This window comes from Equus przewalskii, chromosome 1, assembly GCF_037783145.1.
Source record: "Equus przewalskii isolate Varuska chromosome 1, EquPr2, whole genome shotgun sequence".
Lineage (NCBI taxonomy): Eukaryota > Metazoa > Chordata > Mammalia > Perissodactyla > Equidae > Equus > Equus przewalskii.
In genome coordinates, this window is record NC_091831.1 from 71,942,191 (window position 1) to 71,968,358 (window position 26,168).

The window sequence follows — 26,168 nt, forward strand, 5'->3', positions numbered from 1 at the left end:
TTCAGCTGTTTGGCTTTGATGTTTCTAGGTTAAGCTCTTTTTTTTTCCCTTTGATTTTTCTTTCTTGTTGTTCTCTTCACTTCTCAACTCTGTGCTTTGATGTCTTTCATCTCCTCCCCCTCTCCCCCGTTTGGACTCCAGTTAATTATCTGTGGCTCTGTCTGATGTTATTCCATAATTCTTGGATCTTTTGTATCAGGAGAATATTCTCGATGTTTGTGCTCCATTTTCAGCTGTTAGTTATCTTTCCAAGCCTGTGTCACAAAAAGTTTATCTCCTGCCCTTGCTCCTTCTCCTGCAGCAGGCTTCTGCTACTTGTTACTCCGTGCTTCACTTGTGGTGGTGGCAGGGATGTTCTTTGTTGTTCTGATCCATCCTCATTCTGAGGTATGTGCCTGGGCCTCAGCAGTAGGGCTTTCTCAGTGTGCCTGCCTCTTCTTGAGTGGTAAGAGACGTCTACTTTATATCAGTAAAGGCTTCTAGGCCCAAGATGGTTCTGTGCTCCTCCCCTAGGGATAGAGTGTTCATCTTTTACTCTTTCTTCTCTATACCCCACATAACGGTATCCAGATTGTTGGCTAAATCCATCTCAGATTAGTAGCTTGCTATAAGCAAAAGAAAACGAGTCCTCTTTTAAGGAAAAAAGTACCCCCAATTCAGGGCATTAGGATTCTCACTTACAAAGTTCAATAAAATATGTGTGTAAAAAAACCCAAAAAGTGACATCAGCAACATGGTGGGGTGAGCTGTTCGCTTTGTCTCTCTCTCTTCAAACTACAACTAAATGGGCATTCATTGATCAGTGGAGGATACCCACACAGCACATCAGGATGCCTGATAGACCCATGTAGCTATATGTCAGAAGGTGGATGCACTACCCCTGGGGAGGTGGTGAGATAGATGAGCACTCTCCAGCCCCCCGGCAGCCCTGTGCACATGTGCGACTGCTCTCCCAGCTAGAACAACCATAGCACCTCTGTGGTCCCGAGGGTGGGAATGTGCATCAGCACAACTGTGGAAACAGATGATGGCAGCCATGAATCCCCAGGTGATTGCTTTGCTGTCTGGTGGGAGAGGCCACAGTGCCGCTGTGGTCCTCAGGGAGCAGCCCAGGCTCAGGCCCAGTGGGGAGGCCCCGCCCACCAAGCACAATGGGTGGTGTGACCTAGGAGGAGATGGTGGCAGGTCTGTGCACCTGGGCAAAAGAGTTCCAGGGTGCTGTGAATGCCCATAGTACCACTGTGGCCCAGAAGAGGGGAGCGTGTCTTGGCAGGACCGTGGGAACAAGTGGAAGCAGTCTTGAGCCCCTGAATGATCACTTTCTTGTCCAGTGGAAGAGCCCACAGCCCCACCATGGTCCCAGCAAGTGGCTCAGGTTTGGATCCAGTGGAGAAGCCCATCCTACTATGTGCATCAGCTGGTGTGACCTAAGAGCAGATGGCAGCAGATCTGCATGCCCAGCCGAACAAGTTCTTGGCTGTCTCAGATACCCATAGTACTACTGTGGACTCGAAGAGGGGAGTGTATCTTGGTGGCACTGTGGGAGCAGGCGGCAGCAGCCCTGAGCCCCTCCGTGATCACTTTCCTAGTTGGTGGGAGAGCCCACAGGGCTGCTGCAGTCTCAAAGAGTGGCCCAGGTTTGGATGGGCACAGCTGACAGAGATCATGGTGGGCTCAGAATACATAGCTCCTGTCCCCACACCCCCCACAATGATGGCAGGTGAAATCTGCGACAAGATACTATCACTATGCAAAGGCACACATCCACCCTATCAAATAGTATGAAGAAGTTGTTAATGTTCTAGACCAGAAGGAAAAAGACAAACACCCAGAAATCAATCCTGAAGGCACAGAAATCTACAATATAAATGACAGAGAATTCAAAACAGCTATCAGTAAAAAACTCAACAACTTACAAGAGAACTCAGACACTTAAGTGAAATCAGGAACAAAATTAATACAGAGGGAATTCTTCACAAAAGAGATTGGAACTATAACAAAAAATCAGTCGGAAATGTTGGAGGTGAAAACACAATGAATGAGATAAAGAAAAATCTGGAGTCCTTAAATAACAGAGCTGATATCATGGAGGATAAAATTAGCAATTTAGAGGATAGGAATATAGAAATGCTTCAGATGGCAGAGGAGAGAGAACTAAAACTAAAAAGAAATGAAGAAATTATTTGAGATATCCAAATCAATTAGGAAGTGGAACCTAAGGCTCATAGGTATTCCAGAGGGAGAAGAGAAGGAGAATGGAGCAGAAAGCTTGTTCAAAGAAATAATAGCTGAGAACTTCCAAAACCTGGGGAAGGAGCTGGAAATATGAGTGAAAAAAGCCATTAGCTCTCCTAACTACATCAATGTAAAAAGACCTTCTCCAAGGTTAGTAATGTGACTTATATTTTTAAAATATGTAATAGGTGAAATTTAAGTTTTTCTCCCTTAATGACCCTTAAGTGTGGCTACCTCTCATCTCTGTGGCACAAAAACTGGTACTAAATTCCCATTTAATCCCCCTTCCTAAGTATCACTCATACATGTGCTTTCCTTCCCTACAACTTCACATTGGATTCCTAGGTACTTGATTCTTGTAAATTCATATGTGAAAAGTACATGGAACAGTGCCTAGCTCATGATGATGATTTGCTATTCTTCCTATTGTTATCATCATCATTATTATTTTTGAGCACATTTCTAAGTTTAAATTCAAAGTTCCAGATGTTATTTGAATTATGCTTTCTCCAAAGAGAGCATATCTTACTTTGCTGTGTAACATATAATGGATGTTGGATCATTACATAATTAACTGTGACTCTTGATGAATGAGAGAGCCTTTATGTTTATTCATTCAGAAAATTCTACAAGGAATTGAATTTTTTTATGTTAATTTTTATTGAGTTTATGATAGTTTACAATCTTGTGAAATTTCAGCTTTACATTATTGTTTGTCGTTCGTGTTGTAGGTGCACCCTTCACCCTTTGTGCCCGCCCCCACCCCCCCTTTCCCCTGGTAGCCACTAATCTGTTCTCTTTGTCTACATGTTTAAATTCCGCGTATGAGTGGAGTCATACAGAGATTGTCCTTCTCTATCTGGCTTATTTCACTTAACATTAATTCCCTCAAGGTCCGTCCATGTTGTTGTGAATGGGATGATCTTATTCTTTTTTTATGGCTGAGTAGTATTTCCTTGTATATATATACCATATCTTCTTTATCCAATCATCAGTTGATGGGCACTTAGATTGTTTCCACATCTTGGCTATTGTGAATAATGTTGCAATGAACATAGGGGTGCATGAGACTTTTGGAATTGCTGACTTCAAGCTCTTTGGCTAGATACCCAGTAGTGGGATGGCTGGGTCATATGGTATTTCTATTTTTAATTTTTTGAGAAATCTCCGTACTGTTTTCCATAGTGGCTGCACCAGTTTGCATTCCCACCAGCAGTGTATGAGGGTTCCTTTTTCTCCACAACCTCTCCAACACTTGTTACTTTTTGTTTTGGTTATTTTTGACATTCTAATGGGTGCAAGGTGATATCTTAGTGTAGTTTTGATTTGCATTTCCCTGATGATCAGTGATGATGAACATCTTTTCATGTGCCTATTGGCCATCCGTATATCTTCTTTGGAGAAATGTCTATTCATGTCTCCTGCCCATATTTTGATCAGGTTGTTTGATTTTTTGTTGTTGAGCTGTGTGAGTTCTTTATATATTATGGAGATTAACTCTTTGTCGGATATATGACTTGCAAATATTTTTTCCCAAATGCTACTGATTTCTGTAAGTTGATTTTTATATCCTGCAACTTTGCTTCAGTTGTTGACTATTTCTAAAAGTTTTCCAGTGGATTCTTTGGGGTTCTATATATAAGATCATGCCATCTGCAAACAGTGAGAGTTTGACTTCTTCCCTCCCTATTTGCATTCCTTTCATTCCTTCCTCTTGCCTAATTGCTCTGGCCAAAACCTCCAACACTCTGTTGAATAAGAGTGGTGATAGAGGGCATCCTTGTCTTGTTCATGTTTTCAGGGGGATGATGCTCAGTTTTTGCCCATTGAGTATGATGTTGGCTTTGGGTTTGTCATATATGGCCTTTATTATGTTGAGGTAATTTCCTTCTATCCCCATTTTGTTCAGAGTTTTTATCATAAATGGCTGTTGGATCTTGTCAAATGCTTTCCCTGGACCTATCGAGATGATGATGTGGTTTTTATTCCTCAATTTGTTGATGTGGTGTATCACATTGATTGACTTGTGGATGTTGAACCATCCCTGTGTCACTGGTATGAATCCCACTTGATCATGATTTATGATCCTTTTGATGTAATGCTGAATTCAAGTTGCCAAAATCTTGTTGAGGATTTTGGCATCTATGTTCATCAGCAATATTGGCCTGTAGTTCTCCTTTTTCATGCTGTCCTTGTCATGCTTTGGTATCAGCGTGATGTTGGCCTTGTAGAATGTGTTAGGAAGTGTTCCATCCTCCCTAGTTTTTTGGAATAGCTTGAAAAGTACAGGTATGAAATCCTCTTTGAAACTTTGGTAGAATTCCCCAGGAAAGCCGTCTGGTCCTGGGGTTTTATTCTTTGGGATGTTTTTGATTACTGTTTCAATCTCTTTCCTTGTGATTGGTCTGTTCAGACTGTCTGCTTCTTCTTGACTTAGCTTTGGGAGATTGTAAGAGTCCTCTGTGTTTTGGCCTACCCATTGACTTCTGCAGTTTCTTATTTCCTTATTTATTTTTGTGTCTCTGTTCTGTTTTTAAGTTTAGTGGCTACCCTGAAGTTTGTATTCAGAATCTCATGTATAACATAGTTCACTTTCTGGTGGCCTCTTATTTCCTTAGCCTAAACTGATTCAGTCCCTTTCCTCCTCCCCTCCTAAGTTATTACTGTCATCTCTCATTCCAACTTGTGTTGTGTGTTTGTGGTTAGTGTGCTAAAATTGTCTTTGTTTTTGGTGTTTTCCTTCCCTTTACCCTAATGCTATAGTTGTATATTTGCTGTTCTATTCTGATTGTTTGTCTCCTTACTCTGTGTTTTGTGACCCCTTTCTCCCTTTTTTTCTTTCTTTAGGTGTGAGGGCCTCCTTTAGGATTTCTTGTAGGGGGAGTCTTGTGGCTACAAAGTCCCTTAGCTTTTGTTTGTCTGGAAAAGATTTAATTTCTCCCTCATATATGAAGGATATTTTTGCTGGATAGAGTATTCTTGGCCGAAGATTGTTATCTTTTAAAGTTTTGAACATGCCATTCCAATCTTTCCTAGCTTGTAAGGTTTCTGCAGAGAAATCTGCTGAAAATCTGATAGGGGTTCCTTTGTAGGTTATTTTCTTCTGCCTTGCTGCCCTGAGTATTCTTTCTTTGTCATTCACTTTTGCCAGTGTTACTACTGTATGCCTTGCAGTAGGTCTTTTTACATTGACATATCTAGGAGACCTGAAAGCTTCCTCCACACACGTTTCTCTCTCATTCCCTAGATTTGGGAAGTTCTCTGCTATTATTTCTTTGAGCATGCTTTCTGCTCCATTCTCCTTTTCTTTGCCCTCCGGGATACCAATTATTCTTATATTGCACTTCCTCATTGAGTCGGCTATTTCTTGGAGATTTTCTTCATTCATTTTCAGTCTTAGTTCTCTCTCTTCCTCTGTCTGGAACCATTCAACCTGTCTATCTTCGATTATGCTGATTTTCTCCTCTATGGCGTCCACACGGGCATTCAGGGAATCCATATTATGTTATATTTCTTCCATTGTATTTTTCATCTCTAGTATTTCTGATTGATTCTTCTTTATACTTTCAATCTCTTTTGTGAAGTAACTCCAGAACTCGTTGACTTGTTCCTCTATATTTTCCTTTACCTCATTGAGTTTTTTGACGATAGCTATTCTGAATTCATTGTTGTTTAGTTTACTTATTTCTGAATTCTCAGGACATAATTCTGGGTGCTTGCTTTCCCTCTGGTCTGGAGATTTGATGAATTGACAGATGCTGGAAGATGGACAGATGCTGGAACTACTGGTCTTGTCCATTGATATTATTCGGTTGCAGTTACAGCGTGTTGCCACTAGATGGAGGTGGAGAGCCATGTATTCTGAGACCTCCACCTTCAGCCAAGATGGCCGGCACAGTGCATGTTGGGGGAGGGGGTACACTTTCTCTTGTCTGCAGACCCTGGTTTCTTGATCAGCTCTCACTATCTGCTCTCGTGGGGTCTTGGCTTGAGGAGGTCACCACATGTGAAAGCTTTTGCCCCATTAGGGGGCTTCTGTCTGGGCTGCAAGGACCCTAGGGGGTCCTGGGTGATCCTGGGGATTTACAGCCCCTTCCCCACTCCTCCCCTCACAGAGCTTCCTGCAGGAGCATCCCAGTCTTTGGGGAGAGGGGGAAGCGAAGTTCTCTCTTACCCCATTCCAGATCCTCTGAGGGGGGCTCCAGCCTCTCCGCCCTCTGTCATTTGGCTGCTGTGGGTCTCTGAGGATTCCTGTGCTATTAGGATATTTTTTGTTGAAATTTGAATGCTTCGTTTTGTTGTATGTTGGAGGGGAAAGAGTGCTGGGCAAGCTCATTCACCATGACGCTGACGTCGCTTCCAAGGAATTAACTTTTAAATGCACATGTTGGGTTGTAAACCTCTAGCTTCTTATTCAGAAATTACAAGTATATATAAAACTTGAGGTTTGTATTTTGAAAAAACATACTGCTTGTTAAGGAGCATTAATTTCATAGCCACTGTGAGGTATTCAAAGGAAATCAGAGATAAACACTTGTAAGGCCATAGGTTGTAGTTGGAAATAGGAAAAAGAAACTGAAGTGTTTTAAATTTCTGTAGTTGACAGGGAATGTTTATGATACAAAGGACTATTATCTAATGTTGAGATAGAATGAGATGTGTAGAATGTAATTTTAAATTTCAAAGTAAATAGAACTGGAAATTCTAGAGATGTTGGTGAAGACTTATTTGGAAGAAGAAATGAGACAATGTCATTTCCCTGAAGAATGCATGAGTTCTGAGAAAGCTAAAATGGTAATGTCAGCCAGCTGAGTGAAATTCTAGCTTGAACTTGAACAATTTTATGGCAAGTTTATGGTCTGGCATGTCTAGAAAGAAAGACACTTATTGTGGACTTGTGGAGTGATAACAGCTTTGACACTGAGTATGAATGTAGTTGGCATAAAGTCTTCTTTTCCCCAGAATCGTAACTTTGGTCTGTTTTGTCTAATGGTGCTTGGAAACAGTGGTTTCTGGACAGATTTTCTAACACAGTTGGTGTTGTTGTAGTCTATATGCTGAGCAGGAAGACAACAACATGAATTATTCCTGAGAATTCTTAGGGTAAACAAATATAAGTATCAATGACTGTTTTAGGTCAGGTCTTCCATGGTTTTAAATATCAAGAAAACCCAGAAAAGTGGAAATATGAGTGTAAAAGAAAAAAAGTATTAATATTGTGTCAAAGCAAGTTTAAAATGAGGAAAAGTTAGCATCTGGTGGTAGAATAGGTTCACTTTTGAACAATCTCTGAGAGAATAAGCTGAATGTACCACAACTAAAAACAACTAACAGATCTGGTCCTATTGCAGTCTTCTTTCTTTTCTCTTTGATTTTACATTTCCTGGTAGACATTTGTATTCTTTGTAAGTCACATGAGTAGAGGGAGAGTTAGAAACTAGGCTACAGGACTCCTTAGGCATGAAAAATGGGTGGTTTCAGAAATTTAATTTGATATTAACACTATACAAAATAAACAATACATAATAAAAAATAAAAGTGATTTTTAGAAGAGGAGAATGAAACTGGAAATGTAAATCATAGAATTTAGCTGCAATAATGTAAGTATAAGGAGAAAATTATGTAAAGTCTGAGCTGCTTCCTTCAAAAAATTGAATCATTCCTCTGATATTTTTCCAGGGCTCTCATAACTACAAATCTTGTTGTCTCTTTAGTTCTGTCTTTCATCTCACTGGATCAGCTGGGTTTTTTTCCTCCTTCAAAATCTGTTTTACTGTATTCATTGTGCTTTGTATTTATTTGTAACCTCTATATTAAGTCTTGAGGTAAATATTTGTAAGTTACCAAATGTAGATGTGTGTGTTCTGAGTTTCTGTCACCTTTTTTCACTCTTATCAGGTTTTGTTTGTTTTTTTCTAAGTCAAAAGAATGGGGGAAGTGAACATGGTGGATTATTCTTATTTTAAGAAACTAAATCAACTATATAAAAGGGCATTTGTATATATGTGTAATTTCATCATAATTATAATATGATTCTTAACTTATGGTTATTTTTCTCCTTTCTAGAAGTCTGCAAAGTTGATAACCAACTGGAACAGAGTCACAAAATCCAGGACAGACATTTCTGGCAAGCTCCATTTCTCAACAACAAAACACTGACTATAGTGAGAGGTAATGTATTAGGAAATATGTTTAATTTTAGCACAGACCTAGTTCCTTCCATAAAAATACCCAGTAAATGTGATTTATGTGGTATGAGTTTGAGACACATTTCAGAATTAATTATTAATAAGAAAAATTATTTAAGAAAGAAGCCTGATGACCTCAGTGCATTTGGGAAATTGTTCCTTCATATTAACCGTGAAAAAACTCATATGGGAGAGACACCTTTTGAATTCATTCAAAATCAGAAATACCTCAGTCAAAATGAAGACTTCTTTCCATATCAGAAAAGTAAAAACGTAGAGCAATCTTTTGAATACAAGGAAAGTGGGAAAGATTTCCATGAGAAAGCAGTTGTCATCACCTATAAACAAGCTCACATAGGAGAGAGTCCTTGCGAACATAAGGAATGTGATAAAACATTCTGTAATTGTTCAACCTACATGGTCCATAAGATAACAGAAAAAAGAGAAAATCTTTATGAGTTTAATGAATATGGGAAAACCTTTGAGAAGTCATGTCTCTTGAAACATAGAGCTCATTTGAAGGTGAAAGGTTATGATTGTATTGAAAGAGTGGGTAATTTCAGCAGGAGATCAAACTTTCCTGACAGAGGAGAGAGAACATTTGAATGTAACAACTTGAGAGAACCTCTCTGGGAGAAGTCAGTTCTTAATGTAACTCAGAGAACACATGCACAAGACAAAGTCTATGAATGTAATGAATGTGGAAAAGCATTCTGCGAAAAGTCAAAACTCACCAAACATCAGAGAATACATACAGGAGAGAAACCCTTTGAATGTAATGCATGTGGGAAATGCTTCTCTAGGAAATCCCTCCTCACTTTACATCAGAGAGTCCACACAGGAGAGAAACCCTATAGATGTAATGAATGTGGGAAATCCTTCTCTAGGAATTCACACCTCATAATACATCAGAGAACTCACACAGGAGAGAAACCCTATGAATGTAAGGAATGTAGAAAAAGCTTCTACCATAAGTCTTATCTCACAGTACACCAGAGAATTCACACAGGGGAGAAACCCTATGAATGTAATCAATGTGGGAAAACCTTCATAAGCAACTCAGTCCTCACAATACATCAGAAAATACACACAGGTGAGAAACCTTTTGAGTGTAATCAATGTGGGAAATTTTTTTCTAGGAATTCATACCTTACAATACATCAGAGAACTCACACAGGCGAGAAACCCTATGAGTGTAAGGTATGTGGCAAAACCTTCTGTCACAAGTCAGATGTCAATAAACATCAGAAAACTCACATAGGAGGAAAACCCTATGCATGTATTCAATGTGGGAAAACCTTTAGTCGCAACTCAGGCCTAAAAGTACATCAGAGAATTCACACAAAGGAGAAACCCTATGAATGTAATGAGTGTGGGAAATCTTTCTCTGAGAAATCAGTCCTCACAGTGCATCAGAGAATCCACACAGGAGAAAAACCTTATAAGTGTAATGAATGTGGAAAAACCTTCTACAATAAATCAGACCTCACTAAACACCACAGAACTCACACAGGTGAGAAACCATATGAATGTAAGGAGTGTGGGAAATTCTTCTCTAGAAATTCATACCTTACTGTACACCAGAAAATTCACACAAGGGTGAAACCCTATGTATGTAAGAAATGTGGGAAAATTTTCTATTATAAGTCAGACTATGCAGTACATAAGAGAACACACAGAGGGGAGAAAGCTTATCACTGTAGTCAGTGTGAGAAAACCTTCACTTGCAATTCAGTCCTCAGATCACATCAGAGAACTCACACAGGGGAGAAGCCCTATGGATGTAATGAATGTGGGAAAGCATTCTCTGAGAAGTCAGTCCTCACTGTACATCAGAGAATACACACAGGGGAAAAGCCTTATAAGTGTACTGAATGTGGAAGGTCCTTCTATCATAAGTCAGATCTCACTAAACATAGGAGAACACACACAGGGGAGAAACCCTATGAATGTAATCATTGTGGGAAAACCTTCAGTTGCAACTCAGGCCTGAAAGTACATCAGAGAAGACACACAGGGGGAAACCCTAGGAATGTATTGAGTGTGGGAAAAACCTCTAAGAAATCAGTTCTCACTGCACATCCAAAATTACAGGGGAAAGACTCTTACAGCAATGAGAGAAATCTTTCTCTAGTGATTCATTCACCTCAAAATACTATGGAGAAGTCACACAGAACATGACCCCTATGAATGTAAAGAATGTGACAAATCTTTTACCATAAGTCATATTCCAAACTAAATAAGAGAATACACATAGGGGAAAATACTATGAATGTGGTGAATGTTTGAAAATCTATTATAAATAGGACCACTAAAAATTACTGAAAACATGTAGAAGAAACCCTCCTAATGCATGTATGGAATGTGGGGAAATAGTTTTATTATAGTTAGAGCTTATTAAATGAAAAATTTACATAGGAGATAATCTCTGTGACCCAAATGGATGTAGGAAATTCTTCCTCCAGAATTTGGCCATTAATAACAATCAGATAAACCAGAACCTGGGAAAAATTGTTAACGTCTTGTGTTTTTTGAGACCCTCATACACAAGTTGTATTCACTGTATGTCAGAGAAATAATAGAGAAGATACCCAAAGGATGCAGCAAATGTAGTTGAGCCTATATCAAGAAATGCCATTTTACTGAACAAGACAATTGATATTGAGATGAATTCGTAAAGATGTTTTGAATGTAACAAAATTCAGACTTTATTATGTCTGAAGAGTGTATTGAAGGAGGTCTGTCAGTTTAAGAAATATGGACAGAAATTTTCCTTTAGATATGATGTTATTCTAAAGTTTTGTTTTGCTCTGATCTCAAATGTTTCAGTAGAAATAAAAAAAATAGACATAAAAATGTTAACTGTGGAATTTGAACCTTCTTTTTAAAAACAAATAAATTGAATAATTTTCTCAGCCTCTGATTCCACTTTTGGAGAAACACATATCAGCATGACCCTCCCTATCATGAACCATCACATGTTTTGGCCTAGTCTGTCCCCCAACTACGCTATTACCTCTGCAAATAATGCCTAATGGTCTGATTCATCCTGGGATGTACTTCTAGGGGATCTCAGGATGGGCCAGCCCCACACCAGAGTAAACACCAGACCAGCCACAGACAGCCTTGAGGCTGCATCTGCCTCCTCTTCTTAGGTTCAGGAACCGCAAACACCATTGAATGTGTGAATAAAGCTAGAGTAATGCCTAGAATATTCTAGGATATATGATCTCAATACTGAGGTCATATATTCAAATTTACGGGAAGCTCATCATAGCTTACTTTCTTGACTCCAAGCCTGTTGACCCAATTATAGCCCACCCTTTCAGGGGACAGAAACTTGGTATTGTTTTGGTGAAATACTTCATATGTGTGTCAAATTATGAGCAATAACATAACCATCAGTATACCTATTGCATGTTGGAAGTAAGGTATTAGAAGAATAGTTGAAGCATCTGCATAACATCCCCAAACGCATTCCACGTCCTATAACCTTTACCACATTCAATACTTTACTAAGTTTGGTTTATATTGATCCCGCATCTCATTACTTTTACAGTAATAACATACATACATTATTGCATGTGTGTGTGTGCATAATTACACTGTTTTGTAAGTATTTATATCAGTGGGGACCTGTGTTCCGCAACTTGCTATTTTCTTCAAATGAATAGTTTTGATATATGTATGTGTTTATATATTTAGTTCTAGTCAATTCATTTTAATAAAGCATATATGACTAAGTATAACGATATTGTCTATTTTCCTGTTATCAAAGTTTTCAGATTTTTCAGTTTTACTCTTAAAATGGTAATGCTTGAAAGTTTTTTAAAAATCAGTTCTGAGGTATTATTTAAACATGATAAAATATGCACTATTTAAGCAGCCAATTTGATGAGTTTTAAGAAGAGTATACCCACATGTAATCACTCCTACAATTAAGATAGACAACATACCCATTATCCAGAAAGTTTTCTAGCTCCTTTCCAAGTCACTCCTGACACCTCCCTCTCCCTCCTGGCCCCTAGCAACTGATAATCTTCTTTCTATCCCTGGGTTAGATTAATTTTTAAAAATCTCCTTTCATATAAATGGGGTTGTACAAGATGTTCCCTTTTGTCTTTCTTCTTTCGTTTAGCATGATTTTGAGATTCACCCCTGTTTTAGCATGTGTCAGTAACATTTTTATTGCTGAGTAGTATTCCATTGTATGCATATATTACAGTTCATTGATTCACCTGTTCACAGTTATTGATTATTATGAATATAGCTGCAGTGAATATTCATGTGCATTTTTGTGTTGACATGTTTCTATTCCTTTTGAATAAATACTTAGTAAAATTTCAGGGTTTGTAGGGTTAGTATGTGTAATGTCAAACTTTTCTGAAGTGGTTGTTCCATTTTACATTTATGTCAGCAATGTGTAACAGTTCTGATTGTTCCACGTTTTTCCAAATCGATTGTTCCACATTTTTCCGAATACTTGGTATGGTCCCTTTTGAATGTAGCCATTCTAATGATTGTATTTTGCTATTTCACTGTGGTTTTCATTAGTATTTCCCTGATGGATAATGATGTTATGCATCTTTCACTTACTTCTTGGCCATTCGTGTATCTTATTTTGTGAAGCATCTGTTCAAATCCTTTGCCACACTTCTTAGTTGGGTTTTTTGTCTTCTTATTACTGAGTTCTAAGAATTCTTTATTAATTATGAATGTTTTCCCCCAGTCTGTGGCTTTTCCAAAGAAGCTTTTCATTTTGATAAAGGCCAGCTTATTTTTTTTCTTATCAAAGAAATATTTGCAGATCCAATGATATCAAAGATTTTTTTCACATTTTCTAAATGCTTTAACTCTGTGTTTAAGTATATGACCTATTTTGAGTACATCTTTGTGTGTAGTATGTGGTAAGGGTTGAGATTTATGTTATTCCACTTGCATATTCAATCATTTCAATACCATTTGTTCAGAAGATTATACTTTCCCCATTGAATTACTTTGCCACCATTTTTGAAATCCAGTTGATTCTTTGTATTTGTACGTGTGTGGGGGGGTTACCTATAGACCCTTTATTCTGTTCCGCTGACCTATATATCTTCTTTACACTACCTGTATTCCCTTACATTTAGTAAGTCTATGACATAGTATAAATTCTTCAACTTTGTTCTCCTGTTTCAAAATTGTTTTGCCTATTCCCAGGCCTGTTCATTTCCACTTACATTTTAGAATGAACTTGTCAATTTCTAAAAAAAAAAAAGATATAGGCTGCCTTTAATATTGTTTTAGAATTTCATTGACTTTGTAAGTCAGTTTGGAGAAAACTGACTTCTTAGTTTTGACACTTCTGATCCATGAATATATCTCTCTTTTCAATTGGATCTTTAATTTCTTTCAATAGTGTTTCATAGCTGCTGGAGTATGGAAATTGCACGTTTTATTAAATTTCCCTCTAAGTATATCTTGGTTTTGAATGCTATTATAAATAGTATTGTTTATTTAATTGTGATTTCTTATTGTGTTTTGTTAGTAAATAAAAATACAATTGATCCCTGTGTATTGACGTTAATTCCTTTAACCTTGATTAGCAAACTTAGCTTGGGTAGCTTTTTTGATTCCTTAAGGTTTTCTCTGTCTATGATCATGTCTCTTGCACTTGCTTCTTCCTTTCTAATTTTCGTGCTTTTTACATCTTTTTTCTTGCCTTATTGCATTTTTACTACAATGCTGAAGAGAAATGGTGACAAAAGATATCCTTGTCTCACTCTCAATCTTAGAGGGGAGCATTGAATCTTTCACCATATTTCATGTCACTTGTAGGTTTTTCAGATTTAGGGTTTTTTTTTTTTTTTTCTATTCGGGTTCTCTGAGAGTTTTATCATGAGTAGATGTTGATTTTTGTCAATTGGTCTTTTAAACATAAAATCTAATAATCACGTGATTTTTTCTTTTACTTTTCTAGTGTGATTAATTGCATTTATATATTTTTGAATGTTCAGACAGCCTTGTATTTCTGTGATAAAATCCACTTGATTGTGATGTATCATTTGTATATTGCTGAGTTTGATTTGCAAATATTGTGTTAAAGACTTGTGTCAATGTTCATGAAGAGTAAGCCTATGAGCTAAATCTGTACTGATGTCACCCATCTCGTTCTTAATATTGGTAGTTTGTTTTCTCTTTTTCTTAATCAGTCTTGCTGTAACTTTATCAGTTTTACTGATTGTGTTTTTCAAAAGAATGAGGTTTTGGTTTCATTGATTTTCTCTATTGTTTGTCATTTTTCTTTTCATGGACTTCTGTTCATTTCTTTGTATTTTTATCCTTTCACTTATTGTGAGATTAGTTTGTTCTTTTCCTAACTTTTAAAAATAGAAATGTAGGTCATTAATTTTGAAATTATTTTTATTCTACTGTAAGCTTTTAAAATCTGAATTTCGCTCCAGCATCTAGAAATTTTGTAAGTTACGTGTTCATTTTCATTTAGTTCAAAATATTTTCCAATTTATCTTGAGATCTCTTTTTCTTTTTCTTTTTTTTTTTTTGGTGTAAAGGATTGGCCTTGAGCTAACATCTGTGCCAATCTCTCCCTATTTTGTATGTGGGTCACCACCACAGCATGGCTTCATGAGCGGTGTGTAGGTTCTCGCCTAGGATCCGAAACTGCCAACCCTGGGCCTCTGAAACGGAGCACATGAACCTAACCACTGTGTCACCGGGCCAGCCCCCTTGAGATTTTTTTTTCATATGGATTCTTTAGAAAAGCCTTGTATAATTTCCAAATATTAGATTTTTCAGATATTTTTCTGTTTTTCATTTCTAATTTAGCTTCTTTGTGTTCAGAGAATATAAATCTTTATGACTACATTTGTTTTAAGTTCAAGGCTTCTCTTATGGCTCAGTACATTCTCTTTCTTGGTGAATGTTCCATGGGCACTTGCAAAGATTAGGTATTCTGCTGTTACTGGGTAAGATGTTCTAAAATGTCAGGTCGAGTTGGTTGATAATGTTTTGCAAATTTTGTATATTTGTGCTGATTTTCTCTCAATTTTTTATCAATTTTTAAGAAAGGAGTGTTAAAGTCTACGACTGTAATTGTGATTTTGTGTTTTTCTATTCTGTCAGATTTTCATGTAACTTGAAGCTCTAATTTCAGAGCATTCACATTAAAATTATGTCTTTTTTTCATTGTGTGATTTTCCTGTTTATTCCTGCCAAAATTCCTTTTTCTCAAATCTGCTTTTTCTGGTTGGATATAACCACTTCAGCTTCTCATGATCAGTGTCTGCATGGTGTAGCTAATTCCATCTTTTTCTTTTACCTATGTTTGTCTTTATATTTAAAGTGAGTTTTCTTTTTGGCTCACTTTTTTTCTGTGCTCTCAAGAGCATAGAATTAGCTCTTGCTTCTTATCCTGTCTGATAATCTCTGCCCTCTACTGGAGTACTTTTAATTGGAGTAAATTTTTATTTTAACATCTACCATCTTGCCAAGTTTTTCAGTTGAAATTTTTATGTGATGGTTACAGATTCACATGCAGTTTTAAGAAACAATACAGAGAATTCCTGTGTACTCTTTAGCCAGTTTTCCCTATTGGTAACATTTTACAAAACTGTAGTATAAATATCACAACCAGGATATTGAGGTTGATACAATCCTCGGACCTTATACAGACTTCTCTGGTTTTTCTTGTACACATTTGTTTGTGTGTATGTATTTAATACAATTTTGTCACTTGTGTAGGTTTGTATATCTACTATCATAGTCAAAATACTGAATAGTTCCATCATCACAAGGACCTCTTGTATTACCCTTTTATAACCACACCCTCCTTACCCCTATGTGCTCCTCCACTGTGCATTCAAAAATGTTGTAGAGATGTATATGTGCGTAACTTTTTGGGATTGGCTATTTGCACCAAACCTAGTTCCCTGAATATTTATCCAAGTTGTTATGTATATTAGTAGTTTGTCGTTGTTGCTGAATAGTACTGCATATTAAATACAGGCCACAGTTTGTTTAACCATTCACCCATTCATTGATGGACATGTTGAGTTTCTTCCAGTTTTTGACTGTTAACAAATAACCTGCTATGAATGTACCATTTTACATTCCCACCAGTTATGTATGAGTGATAATTTCTCCACATCTTCACTTTCATTTATGTTATCGCTATGCTTTGTTTTAACAATTCTAATAGGTGTGTAGTGATATCTCATTGTCACTTAAATTTGCATTTCCCTGATGATGTTGAAAATATTTTCATGTGTGTTTTTGCTGTTTATTCTCTTTGTTGAAACAGTTCTTTGTGTCTTTTTCCCATACTCTAATTGTATTGTGTTGCTACTGTTAAGTTTTGAGAGTACTTTGTATATTCTGGATTGTAGCTCTTTGTCAGGTGTATGATTTACAGATATTTTCTCCCAATATGTAAGTTGTCTTTTCATCTTCTTCACAGGGTCTTTCACAGAACAAAAGTTTCTAATTTTGATGAGGTCCAATTTATCAATTTTTCTTCATATTTTTTGTGTCAAGTTAAGAACTCTTTGCCTAGCCCTGGATCCTAAAGATATTTTCCTGAAAGTTTTGTAATTTATTTTACATTTTATTTTATTATCTATTTTGAGTTAATTTTTTGTAAGGTTTAGGTTGAGGTTCATTTTTTTTGCCTATGATGTCCAATTATTTCAGCATCGTTTGTTGAAAATGCTATCCTTCCTCCGTTGAATGGATTTTCCACCTTTGTCAAAAATCATTTGGTGTTATTTGCGTGGGTCTGTTTCTGGAAACTCTGTTGTGTTTCATTGATCTATGTGTCTGTTCCATTGACAATACCTCACTGTCTTGATTACTGTAGCTATATCATAAATTTTTGAATAAAGTTCAGTGATTCCTCCCACTTGATATACTTTTTTAAATAATTGTTTTTAGCTATTCTGTTTCCTTTGCAATTCTTTTTTTTTCAATTTTTATTTTTTTCAGATGTGCATCACATTTCGAATTCTGTATGCATTACATCATGTTCACCACCCAAACATTAATTATAGTCCATCCCCTCACATGTGAGCCTAATTACCCCTTTTGCCCTCCCCCCTCCCCCAAAGGTAACCAACAGTCCAATCTCCAATGCTGTGTGGGGTTTTTTTTTTTTTGTCATTTTTATCTTCTACTTATGAGTGAGATCATATGGTATTTGACTTTCTCCCTCTGACTTGTTTCACTCAGCATAATACACTCAAGCTCCATCCATGTTGTCACAAATGGCCGGATTTCGTCATTTCTTGTGGCTGAGTAGTAGTCCATCGTGTATAAATACCACATCTTCTTTATCCATTCGTCCCTTGATGGGCACCTAGGTTGCTTCCATGTCTTGGCTATTGTGTATAATGCCGCAGTGAACATAGGGGTGCAAGTATCTTTATGCCTTTGTGTTTTCAAGTTCTTTGGATAAATACCCACCGGTGGAATCGCTGGATCATATGATAGATCTATCCTTAATTTTCTGAGGATACTCCATACTGCTTTCCATAGTGGCTGCACCAGTTTGCACTGCCACCAGCAGTGAACAAGGGTTCCCTTCTCTCCACACCTTCTCCAACATTTGTTGTTTCCTGTCTTGTTAATTATAGCCATTCTGACCAGAGTGAGGTGATACCTCATTGTAGTTTGGATTTGCATTTCCCCGATAGCTAATGATGTTGAGCATCTTTTCATATACCTGTTGGCCATCTGCATATCTTCTTTGGAGAAATCTCTGTTCAGATCTTTTGCCTATTTTCTAATTGGATTGTTGGTTTTTTTGTTGTTGAGCTGTATGAGTTCTTTGTATGTTTTAGATATTAACCCCTTATCTGATATATGGTTTGCAAATATCTGTTCCCAATTGTTAGGTTGTCTTTTCGTTTTGTTGATGGTTTCCTTTGCTGTACAGAAGCTTTTTAGTTTGCTGTAGTCCCATTTGTTCATTTTTTCTTTTGTTTCCCTTGCCCGGTCAGAAATGGTACTTGAAAATATGCTGCTCAGACCAGATGTCAAAGAACGTACTGCCTATGTTTTCTTCTAGAAGTCTCATGGTTTCGGGTCTTACATTCAAGTCTTTAATCCATTTTGAGTTGATTTTTGTGCATGGTGTAAGGGAATAGTCTACTTTCATTCTTTTGCATGTGGCTGTCCAGTTTTCCCAAAACCATTTATTGAAGAGACTCTTCTTTCTCCATCGTATGCTCTTGGCTCCCTTGTCAAATATTAGCTGTCCATAAACGTGTGGGTTTACTTCTGGGCTCTCAATTTTGTTCTATTGATCTGTTGTCTGTTTTTGTGCCAGTATCATGCTGTTTTGGTTACTATGGCTTTGTAGTATAATTTGAAATCAGGGAGGGTGATGCCTCCAGCTTTGTTCTTTTTTCTCAGGAATCCTTTGGCTATTTGGGGTCTTTTGTTGTTCCATATAAATTTTAGGATTCTTTGTTCTACTTCTGTGAAAAATGTTGTTGGAACTTTGATAGGGATTTCGTTGAATCTATAGATTGCTTTAGGAAGTATGGACATTTTATCGATGTTAATTCTTCCAATCCAAGAGCACGGAATATCTTTCCATTTCTTTGTGTTTTCTTCGATTTCTTTCAACAGTGTTTTATAGTTTTCAGTGTACAGATCTTTCACGTCTTTCGTTAATTCCTAGGTATTTTATTCTTTTTGTTGCAATTGTAAATGGGATTGTATTCTTAATTTCTCTTTCTGCTACTTCGTTGTTAGTGTATAGAAATGCAACCGATTTTTGTACATTGATTTTGTATCCCACAACTTGACTGTATTCCTTTATTATTTCTAAAAGTTTTTTAGTGGACTCTTTAGGGTTTTCTAGATATAAAATCATGTCATCTGCAAAGAGTGACAGTTTCACTTCGTCTTTTCCAATGTGGATCCCTTTTATTTCTTTTTCTTACCTGATTGCTCTGGCTAGGACTTCCAATATTATGTTAAATAAGAATGGTGACAGTGGGCATCCTTGTCTGGTTCCTGTTCTTAGAGGGATAGCTTTCAGTTTTTCTCCATTGAGAATGATATTTGCTGTGGGTTTGTCATACATGGCCTTTATTATGTTGAAGTATTTTCCTTCTATACCCATTTTATTTAGAGTTTTTATCATAAATGGATGCTGTATCTTGTCAAATGCTTTCTCTGCATCTATTGAGATGATCATGTGATTTTTATTCTTCATTTTGTTAATGTGGTGTATCACGTTGATAGATTTGCAGATGTTGAACCATCCCTGCATCCCCGGAATGAAACCCACTTGATCATGATGTATGATCTTTTTAATGTATTGTTGTATTCAATTTGCTAGTATTTTGTTGAAGATTTTTGCATCGATGTTCATCAGTGATATTGGCCTGTAATTTTCTTTTTTTGTGTTGTCCTTGTCTGGTTTTGGTATCAGGATAATATTTGCTTTGTAGAAGGAGTTAGGAAGCCTCCCCTCCTCTTCAATTTTTTGGAAGAGTTTGAGAAGGATAGGTATTAAGTCTTCTTTGAATGTTTGGTAGAATTCACCAGGGAATCCATCTGGTCCTGGACTTTTATTTTTTGGGAGGTTTTTGATTGCTGTTTCGATCTCCTTACTGGTGATCAGTCTATTCAAATTTTCTACATCTTCTTGGTCCAGTTTTGGAAGGTTGTATGTTTCTAAGAATTTATCCATTTCTTCTAGATTATCCAATTTGTTGGCGTATAGCTTTTCATAGTATTCTCTTATTATCTTTTGTATTTCTGAGGTATCCGTTGTAATCTCTCCTCTTTCATTTCTGATTTTATTTATTTGAGCCTTCTCTCTTTTTTTCTTGGTGAGTCTAGCTAAGGGTTTGTCAATTTTGTTTATCTTTTCAAAGAACCAGCTCTTGGTTTCATTGATTTTTTCTATTGTTTTTTTAGTCTCTATTTCGTTTATTTCTGCTCTGATTTTTATTATTTCCTTCCTTCTGCTGATTTTGGGCTTTGTTTGTTGTTCTTTTTCCAGTACCTTTAGGTGCGCTTTTAGATTGTCTATTTGGGATTTTTCTTCTTTGTTGAGATAGGCCTGAATTGCTATAAACTTCCCTCGTAGAACTGCTTTTGCTGTATCCCACAGATTTTGGCATGTCGTGTTTTCATTTTCATTTGTCTCCAGGAATTTTTTGATTTCTTCTTTGATTTATTCATTGACCCAGTCATTATTCAGTAGCATTTTGTTCAATCTCCACATTTTGTGGCTTTTCTGGTTTTCTTTCTGTAGTTGATTTCCAGTTTTATACCTTTGTGATCAGAAAAGATGCATGGTATTATTTCGATCTTCTTAAATTTATTGAGACTTGTTTTGTGGCCTAATATGTAATTTGTGGAGAATGTTCCATGGGCATGTGAAAAGAATGTGTATTCTGTGGTTTTTGGATGGAATGTTCTGTATATATCTACTAAGTCCATCTGGTCTAATGTGTCCTTTAAGGCAAGTGTTTCCTTATTGATCTTCTGTTTGGATGATCTATCCATTGGTGTAAGTGGAGTGTTAAAGTCCCCTACTATTGTGTTACTGTCTATTTCTCCTCTTATGTCTGTTAATAATTGCTTTATATCTTTAGGTACTCCTGTGTTGGGTGCATAGATATTTACAAGTGTTATATTTTCTTGTTGGATTGTTCCCTTATCATTATGTATTGCCCATCTTTGTCTCTTATTACAGTTTTTGATTTAAAGTCTATTTTGTCTGATATTAGTATTGCTACCCCCACTTTCTTTTCTTTGCCATTTGCATGGAATATCTTTTTCTGTCCTTTCACTTTCAGTTTGTGTCGGTAGGTCTGAAGTGTGTCTCTTGTATGCAGCATATACATGGATCTTGTTTTTTTATCCAGTTGGCCACCCTATGGCATTTGATTCAAGCATTTAGTCCATTGGCATTTAAATTAGCTATTGATAAATATGTATTTATTGCCATTTTGTCACTTTTTCTTTTTTTGAGGTGTTTTAGTAGTTCTTCTCAGTTCCTTTCATTTTCTCTTCCTCTCTTCCCTCATGGTTTGATGGCTATCTTTAGTAATATGTTTGATTTCTTTTGTCTTACTTTTTTTCCTGCTTGTTGTAGGTTTCTGGTTTGTGGTTACCATGAGGATCCTATTTAATATACTATGCATATAACAGTCTATATTGAGTAGATAGACTCTTTAGCTTGACCTTTTTCTAAAAGCTCTACTTTTTCACTCCCCTCCTCCCACATTACATGTTTTTCACATCATATATTGTGTTTTGTTTAGTGTGTGTCTATCCATTACCCTCTTATCGTTGAAATAGATGATTTTAGTACATTTGTCTTTTAACCTTTATATTATCTTCACAGGTAGTTGGTCTGCTGCCTTTACTATACTTTTACCTTACAAGTAATTTTATTGCCTGTTTTTTGTTGTTGTTGTTTTGGGTTTTTTTGATAATTTTTTTCTTTCATCTCTATTTGTGGTCATTGCTTTCCCACTTAAATAAGTCCCTTCAGCATTTCTTGCAGAACTGGTTTATTGGTGATAAACTCCTTTAATTTTTGCTTGTCTGGGAAGCTCTTTATCTCTCCTTCCATTCTGAATGACAACCTTGATGGATAGAGTATTCTTGGTTGTGGGTTTTTTCCTTTTAGCACTTTAAATATGTCGTGCCATTCTCTTCTCGCCTGTAGGTTCTCGGCTGAGAAGTCCGCTGATAGCTTGATGGGTTTCCCTTTATATGTCACTTGTGGCCTTTCTCTTGCTGCTTTTGGGATTCTCTCTGTCTTTAATTTTAGACATTTTGATTATAATATGTCTTGGTGTGGGCCTCTTTGGGCTTCTCTTGTTTGGAGCTCTCTGTGCTTCCTGAACTTGGATGTCTGTTTCCTTCCTCAGGTGAGGAAAATTTTCCTCTATTATTTCAACAAATAAGTTTTCTGCCCCTTTGTCTCTCTCTTCTCCTTCTGGGACCCCTATAATCCGAATGTTATCACGCTTGATATTGTCCCAGAGTTCCCTTACACTGTTCTCATTCTAATTCTTTTTTCTCTTTTCTGTTCTGCTTCGGTGATTTCCTCTAGGCTTTCGTCTAGCTTGCTGATCCGTTCTTCTGCTTCCTCTACTCTGCTATTGAGTCCCTCTAGTGAATTTCTCATTTCGAGTATTGTATTCTTCATTTCTGATTGTTTTTTTTTTAAAATATTTTCCAATTCTTTGCTGATGTGCTCACTGTGTTCATCCATTCTTCTCCGCATATCTATGAGCATCCTCATTATATTTTGTTTGAATTCTTTGTCCAGTAGGTCACTAGTTTCTGTTTCACTTAGTTCTTTTTCTGGAGTTTTGTACTGTTCCCTTGCTTGGAAAGTATTCCTTTGTCTCCTCATTATGCCTCTTTCTCTGTGCTTATTTCTATGTATTAGGTGAGTTGGCTATGTCTCCTGATCTTGGAGAAGTGGCCTTATGTATCAGATGCCTTATGAGGCCCAGCAGTGCGCTCCCTCTCGTCACCAGACCATAAGAACCAGGAGTGACCCCTTACTTGTGTTCTTCTGCTGTGGCAGGGTTGCGCCCACTGCAGGTCCACAGGGAGTCTGATCTTTCCTTCCCTGGCCAGCTGTTTGTAAATCTGGTTGGGGGGGGGCTCAGCACTGTTGGCTACAAAGTCTATCAGCACACTCTTATTGCAATTGTCCTCTTTATTGGGTTGGTACCCAGTGTAGCTGATTGCTACGCTCAGGGGCTACAGTTGTGATAGGCCTGAGGCCAACAAGGCTGTTGTCAGTTCTCTTAGGAGTGCAGCTGAGTGGGGCTAGCCCTTGGCATGGGGGCACTCAATTGTTTCAGGCTTTGGAAGATGGGGCTGATCCTTTTTATGGTTATTTGTGAAGCACAAGTCTTCTGCCGCTGATAAGCCTCACCCCCCACTGGACCACATACACTGTCCACACAGTCCTGGTCCGTGCACACTTCTCAACCCCCTGGAGTGTACCCCAATGCCACACTGCAGAGGCCCCCCTTCTCCCCCAATGCCCCCCACAGTTCACCTGGTCCTCACACAGGCCCTGCCCCACAGAGGCAGACACCCTTGCCTGCCTGTAGAGGATCAAGGCACTCAGTCAATGCAGGCTGAAAAGTAGCCTGAGGGCTTGCTGTTAGGTGGGGCCAGTCCCTAGGGTGGGTTGCCTGCCCTGGCTGAACTGGATTAAATCTGTGCTCTAGTGGGTGTGGCAGACCCCGGGCTAACAGGCCAAGGGATGAACCTCAATGGCCCCCACTGGTGTCCGTATCAGCACGCCTGGACCAGCTCAGAACAATGGCCCCCACCAATGTCTCAGTCTCCAGAGAGGACCCTCCTCTCACCAAGATTCCCCCAGAGCCCACCAGGTGAGTCTCATTTCACCAAAGGACAGTCAGCCTTCTCTCTGGTGATTTTAGGTTGCTGCAATGAGTAAGTTTGTGCTTGGGCCCTTTAAGACCTGGATCTTTTTGGCTTTTGGCCGATAGCTTTTCTGGGGTGTCCTCTCTGCAGTTAATAGCCAGCAAAGCCAGGCAGTAAGACCCCCATCTCAATTGGGCAGAGTCCAAAGGATGTTTATAGCAGTATTGCCCCTGCTCCAGACCTCACTCCTCCAGGGAGGGCTCGTACCTTAGGGTGGCTCCCGCCTGGCCAGCTGAGAAGCTCCGCTCCTCCCAAAGGTGGCTTTTTTCCTCTCTGGCCAGAGTTACTGCCTCTTCTGCCTTCGTCAGGACTGTCCCTTGTCGTGGGGATTCTTTTTATCCAGTTTTCAGTTTTCAATCCAGGGTGATTCTTCCCAAAATTGTTGTAACCTGGTTGTGTTTGTGGGAGGAGGCGAGTTCAATGTCTGCTCACGGCGCCATCTTGACCAGTGTTTCCTCCTTTGCAATTGTATATAAATTTTAGAACAATACTGTCTACAGCTGGCATTTTAGTAAGAATTGAATTAAACTTTTATGTCACTTTGTAAAAAATTGACATATTTACTATGTTGTTTTTTACAGTATGTATGCATACATTTATTTAGGCTTTCTTAAATTTCCCTCAGTAGTTTCTATTTTTCTGCATACAGATCTTATACGTGTTTTATTAAATGTATAACTTTGTTTTTTTTGAGTAATTGTAAATGGTGTATTTTCAAATTTTGTTTTTGCACATATATATAGAAATGTGATTAATATTTTTGTGTTGGTCTAGTGTTCTACAGTCTGTCTGATTCACTTATTAATTCTAGGAATTTTTAATGTGTTTCTTGAGATTTTCTACATAGACAATCATGTTATCTGCAATAAGGGCAGTTTTCTTTCTTCCTTTCAAATGGTATGCCTTTTCTTGCTTTATTGTGCTGGCTAGAACCTCTACTATGTTGAATAAGAGTGTTCAGAGCAGACATCCTTATATTTTCCCCCATTTTAAGGAAAATACCTTTCATTGTTAAGTATGATCTTACCTGTTAACTTTTGTGGGTGTGTGTATACTCTTTATCTATAGGAATTCTTTCCTATCCCTAGTTTTCTGAGTGTTTTATCATGAATGACTATTGGATTTTGTTGCCTGCTTTTTCTACATCAGTTGTTCCAGTTCCTGTGATTTTTCTTCTTAAACTTGGTGGTTTGCATTGATTTATTTTAAATGTTGAACTAGCCTTATGTACATGCAATAAATCTCATTTGGTCATGATATATAATTCATTTTGTAGATTATTGGATTTGGTTGTATTTTGTTGAGGATTTTTGTAACTAAGTTTATGAGATATAGTCTGTAGTTTTAATTTTTTGAAATGTTACTGTCTGGTTTTGGTATCAGTATAATGCTGGTAATATAAAATGAAAGTGTTCCTTCCTCTTCTGTTTTCTGAAGTGTTAGTTCTTTAAGCATCTGTTTTCTGTCTTCTGAGAATATTTTTATTTCCCTTCATTCCTGAAGGATAGATTCACTGCATATCGTAGTTGCAGTTCAACACCGGTTTTGCTCTTTTTTTCCTGACCTCCAAGGTTTCAAATAAGAAATTCACTGTAATTCAAATTAGTGTTTCTCTGTAGGAAATTTGCCATTTCTGTCTGCCTGCTTTTAAGGTTTTCTTCTTTGTTTTTGAGTTTCAGAAGTTTAATTATGATGTGTCTTGGCTGGGATTTCTTTGTCTTGATTCTACTTGGGGTTCACTCAAATTATTGAATCTGTAGGTTTGTGCCTTTTGCCACATTTGGAGACTTTTCAGCTGTTTTTTCTTCAAATGCTCTTTCATCCCCTCTCTCTATTTACTCTTCTAGGACTCTAAATATATGAATCTTCTATTCTTGCCTAACGGGTCCCTGAGGCTATGTTCTTTTTTTTTTTTTTACCAGTCTATTTCCTTTTTCTTAGTCAAATTGGGTGGATTCTGTTGATCTTTCCTTAAGAGGACTGATTGATCCTATTTTCTGTCATGTCTGCTATTGAGCCCATCTACCAAGGTTTTTTTTTCAGTTGTAATTTTTAATTCTATAATTTCTATTTGATTTTTTTAACTTCATATTTTTGCTGTGATTTTCTATTTTTCCATTTCTTTTAAGAGAATTTATAATTGATTGTTGAAGCATTATTTTTGATGTCTGCTTTAAATATTTGTCAGATGATTCCAACATCTGATTCATTAGTGTTGGTGTCATTTGATTATCTTTTCTCTTTCAAGTTGTGTTCTTGGTTCTTAGTATAATGGATGATTCTCAAATGTATCCTGTGTGT

The 26,168-nt window shown here is 37.4% G+C and overlaps 1 protein-coding gene across 4 annotated transcripts in view; it reads left to right on the forward strand.

The window, feature by feature from the left end:
* LOC103567765 (zinc finger protein 33B-like) overlaps positions 1-11,338 on the forward strand; it is a 33,318-nt gene extending 21,980 nt beyond the window's left edge. For all 4 annotated transcript variants that reach the window (XM_008544499.2, XM_008544497.2, XM_070567372.1 and 1 more), the window contains one exon: positions 8,302-11,338. In XM_008544499.2, coding sequence (XP_008542721.2) covers positions 8,302-10,604 — 2,303 coding nt within the window. In that variant the 3' untranslated portion in view covers positions 10,605-11,338. The remainder of the gene's footprint in view (positions 1-8,301) is intronic.
* Positions 11,339-26,168: the final 14,830 nt, after the last annotated feature.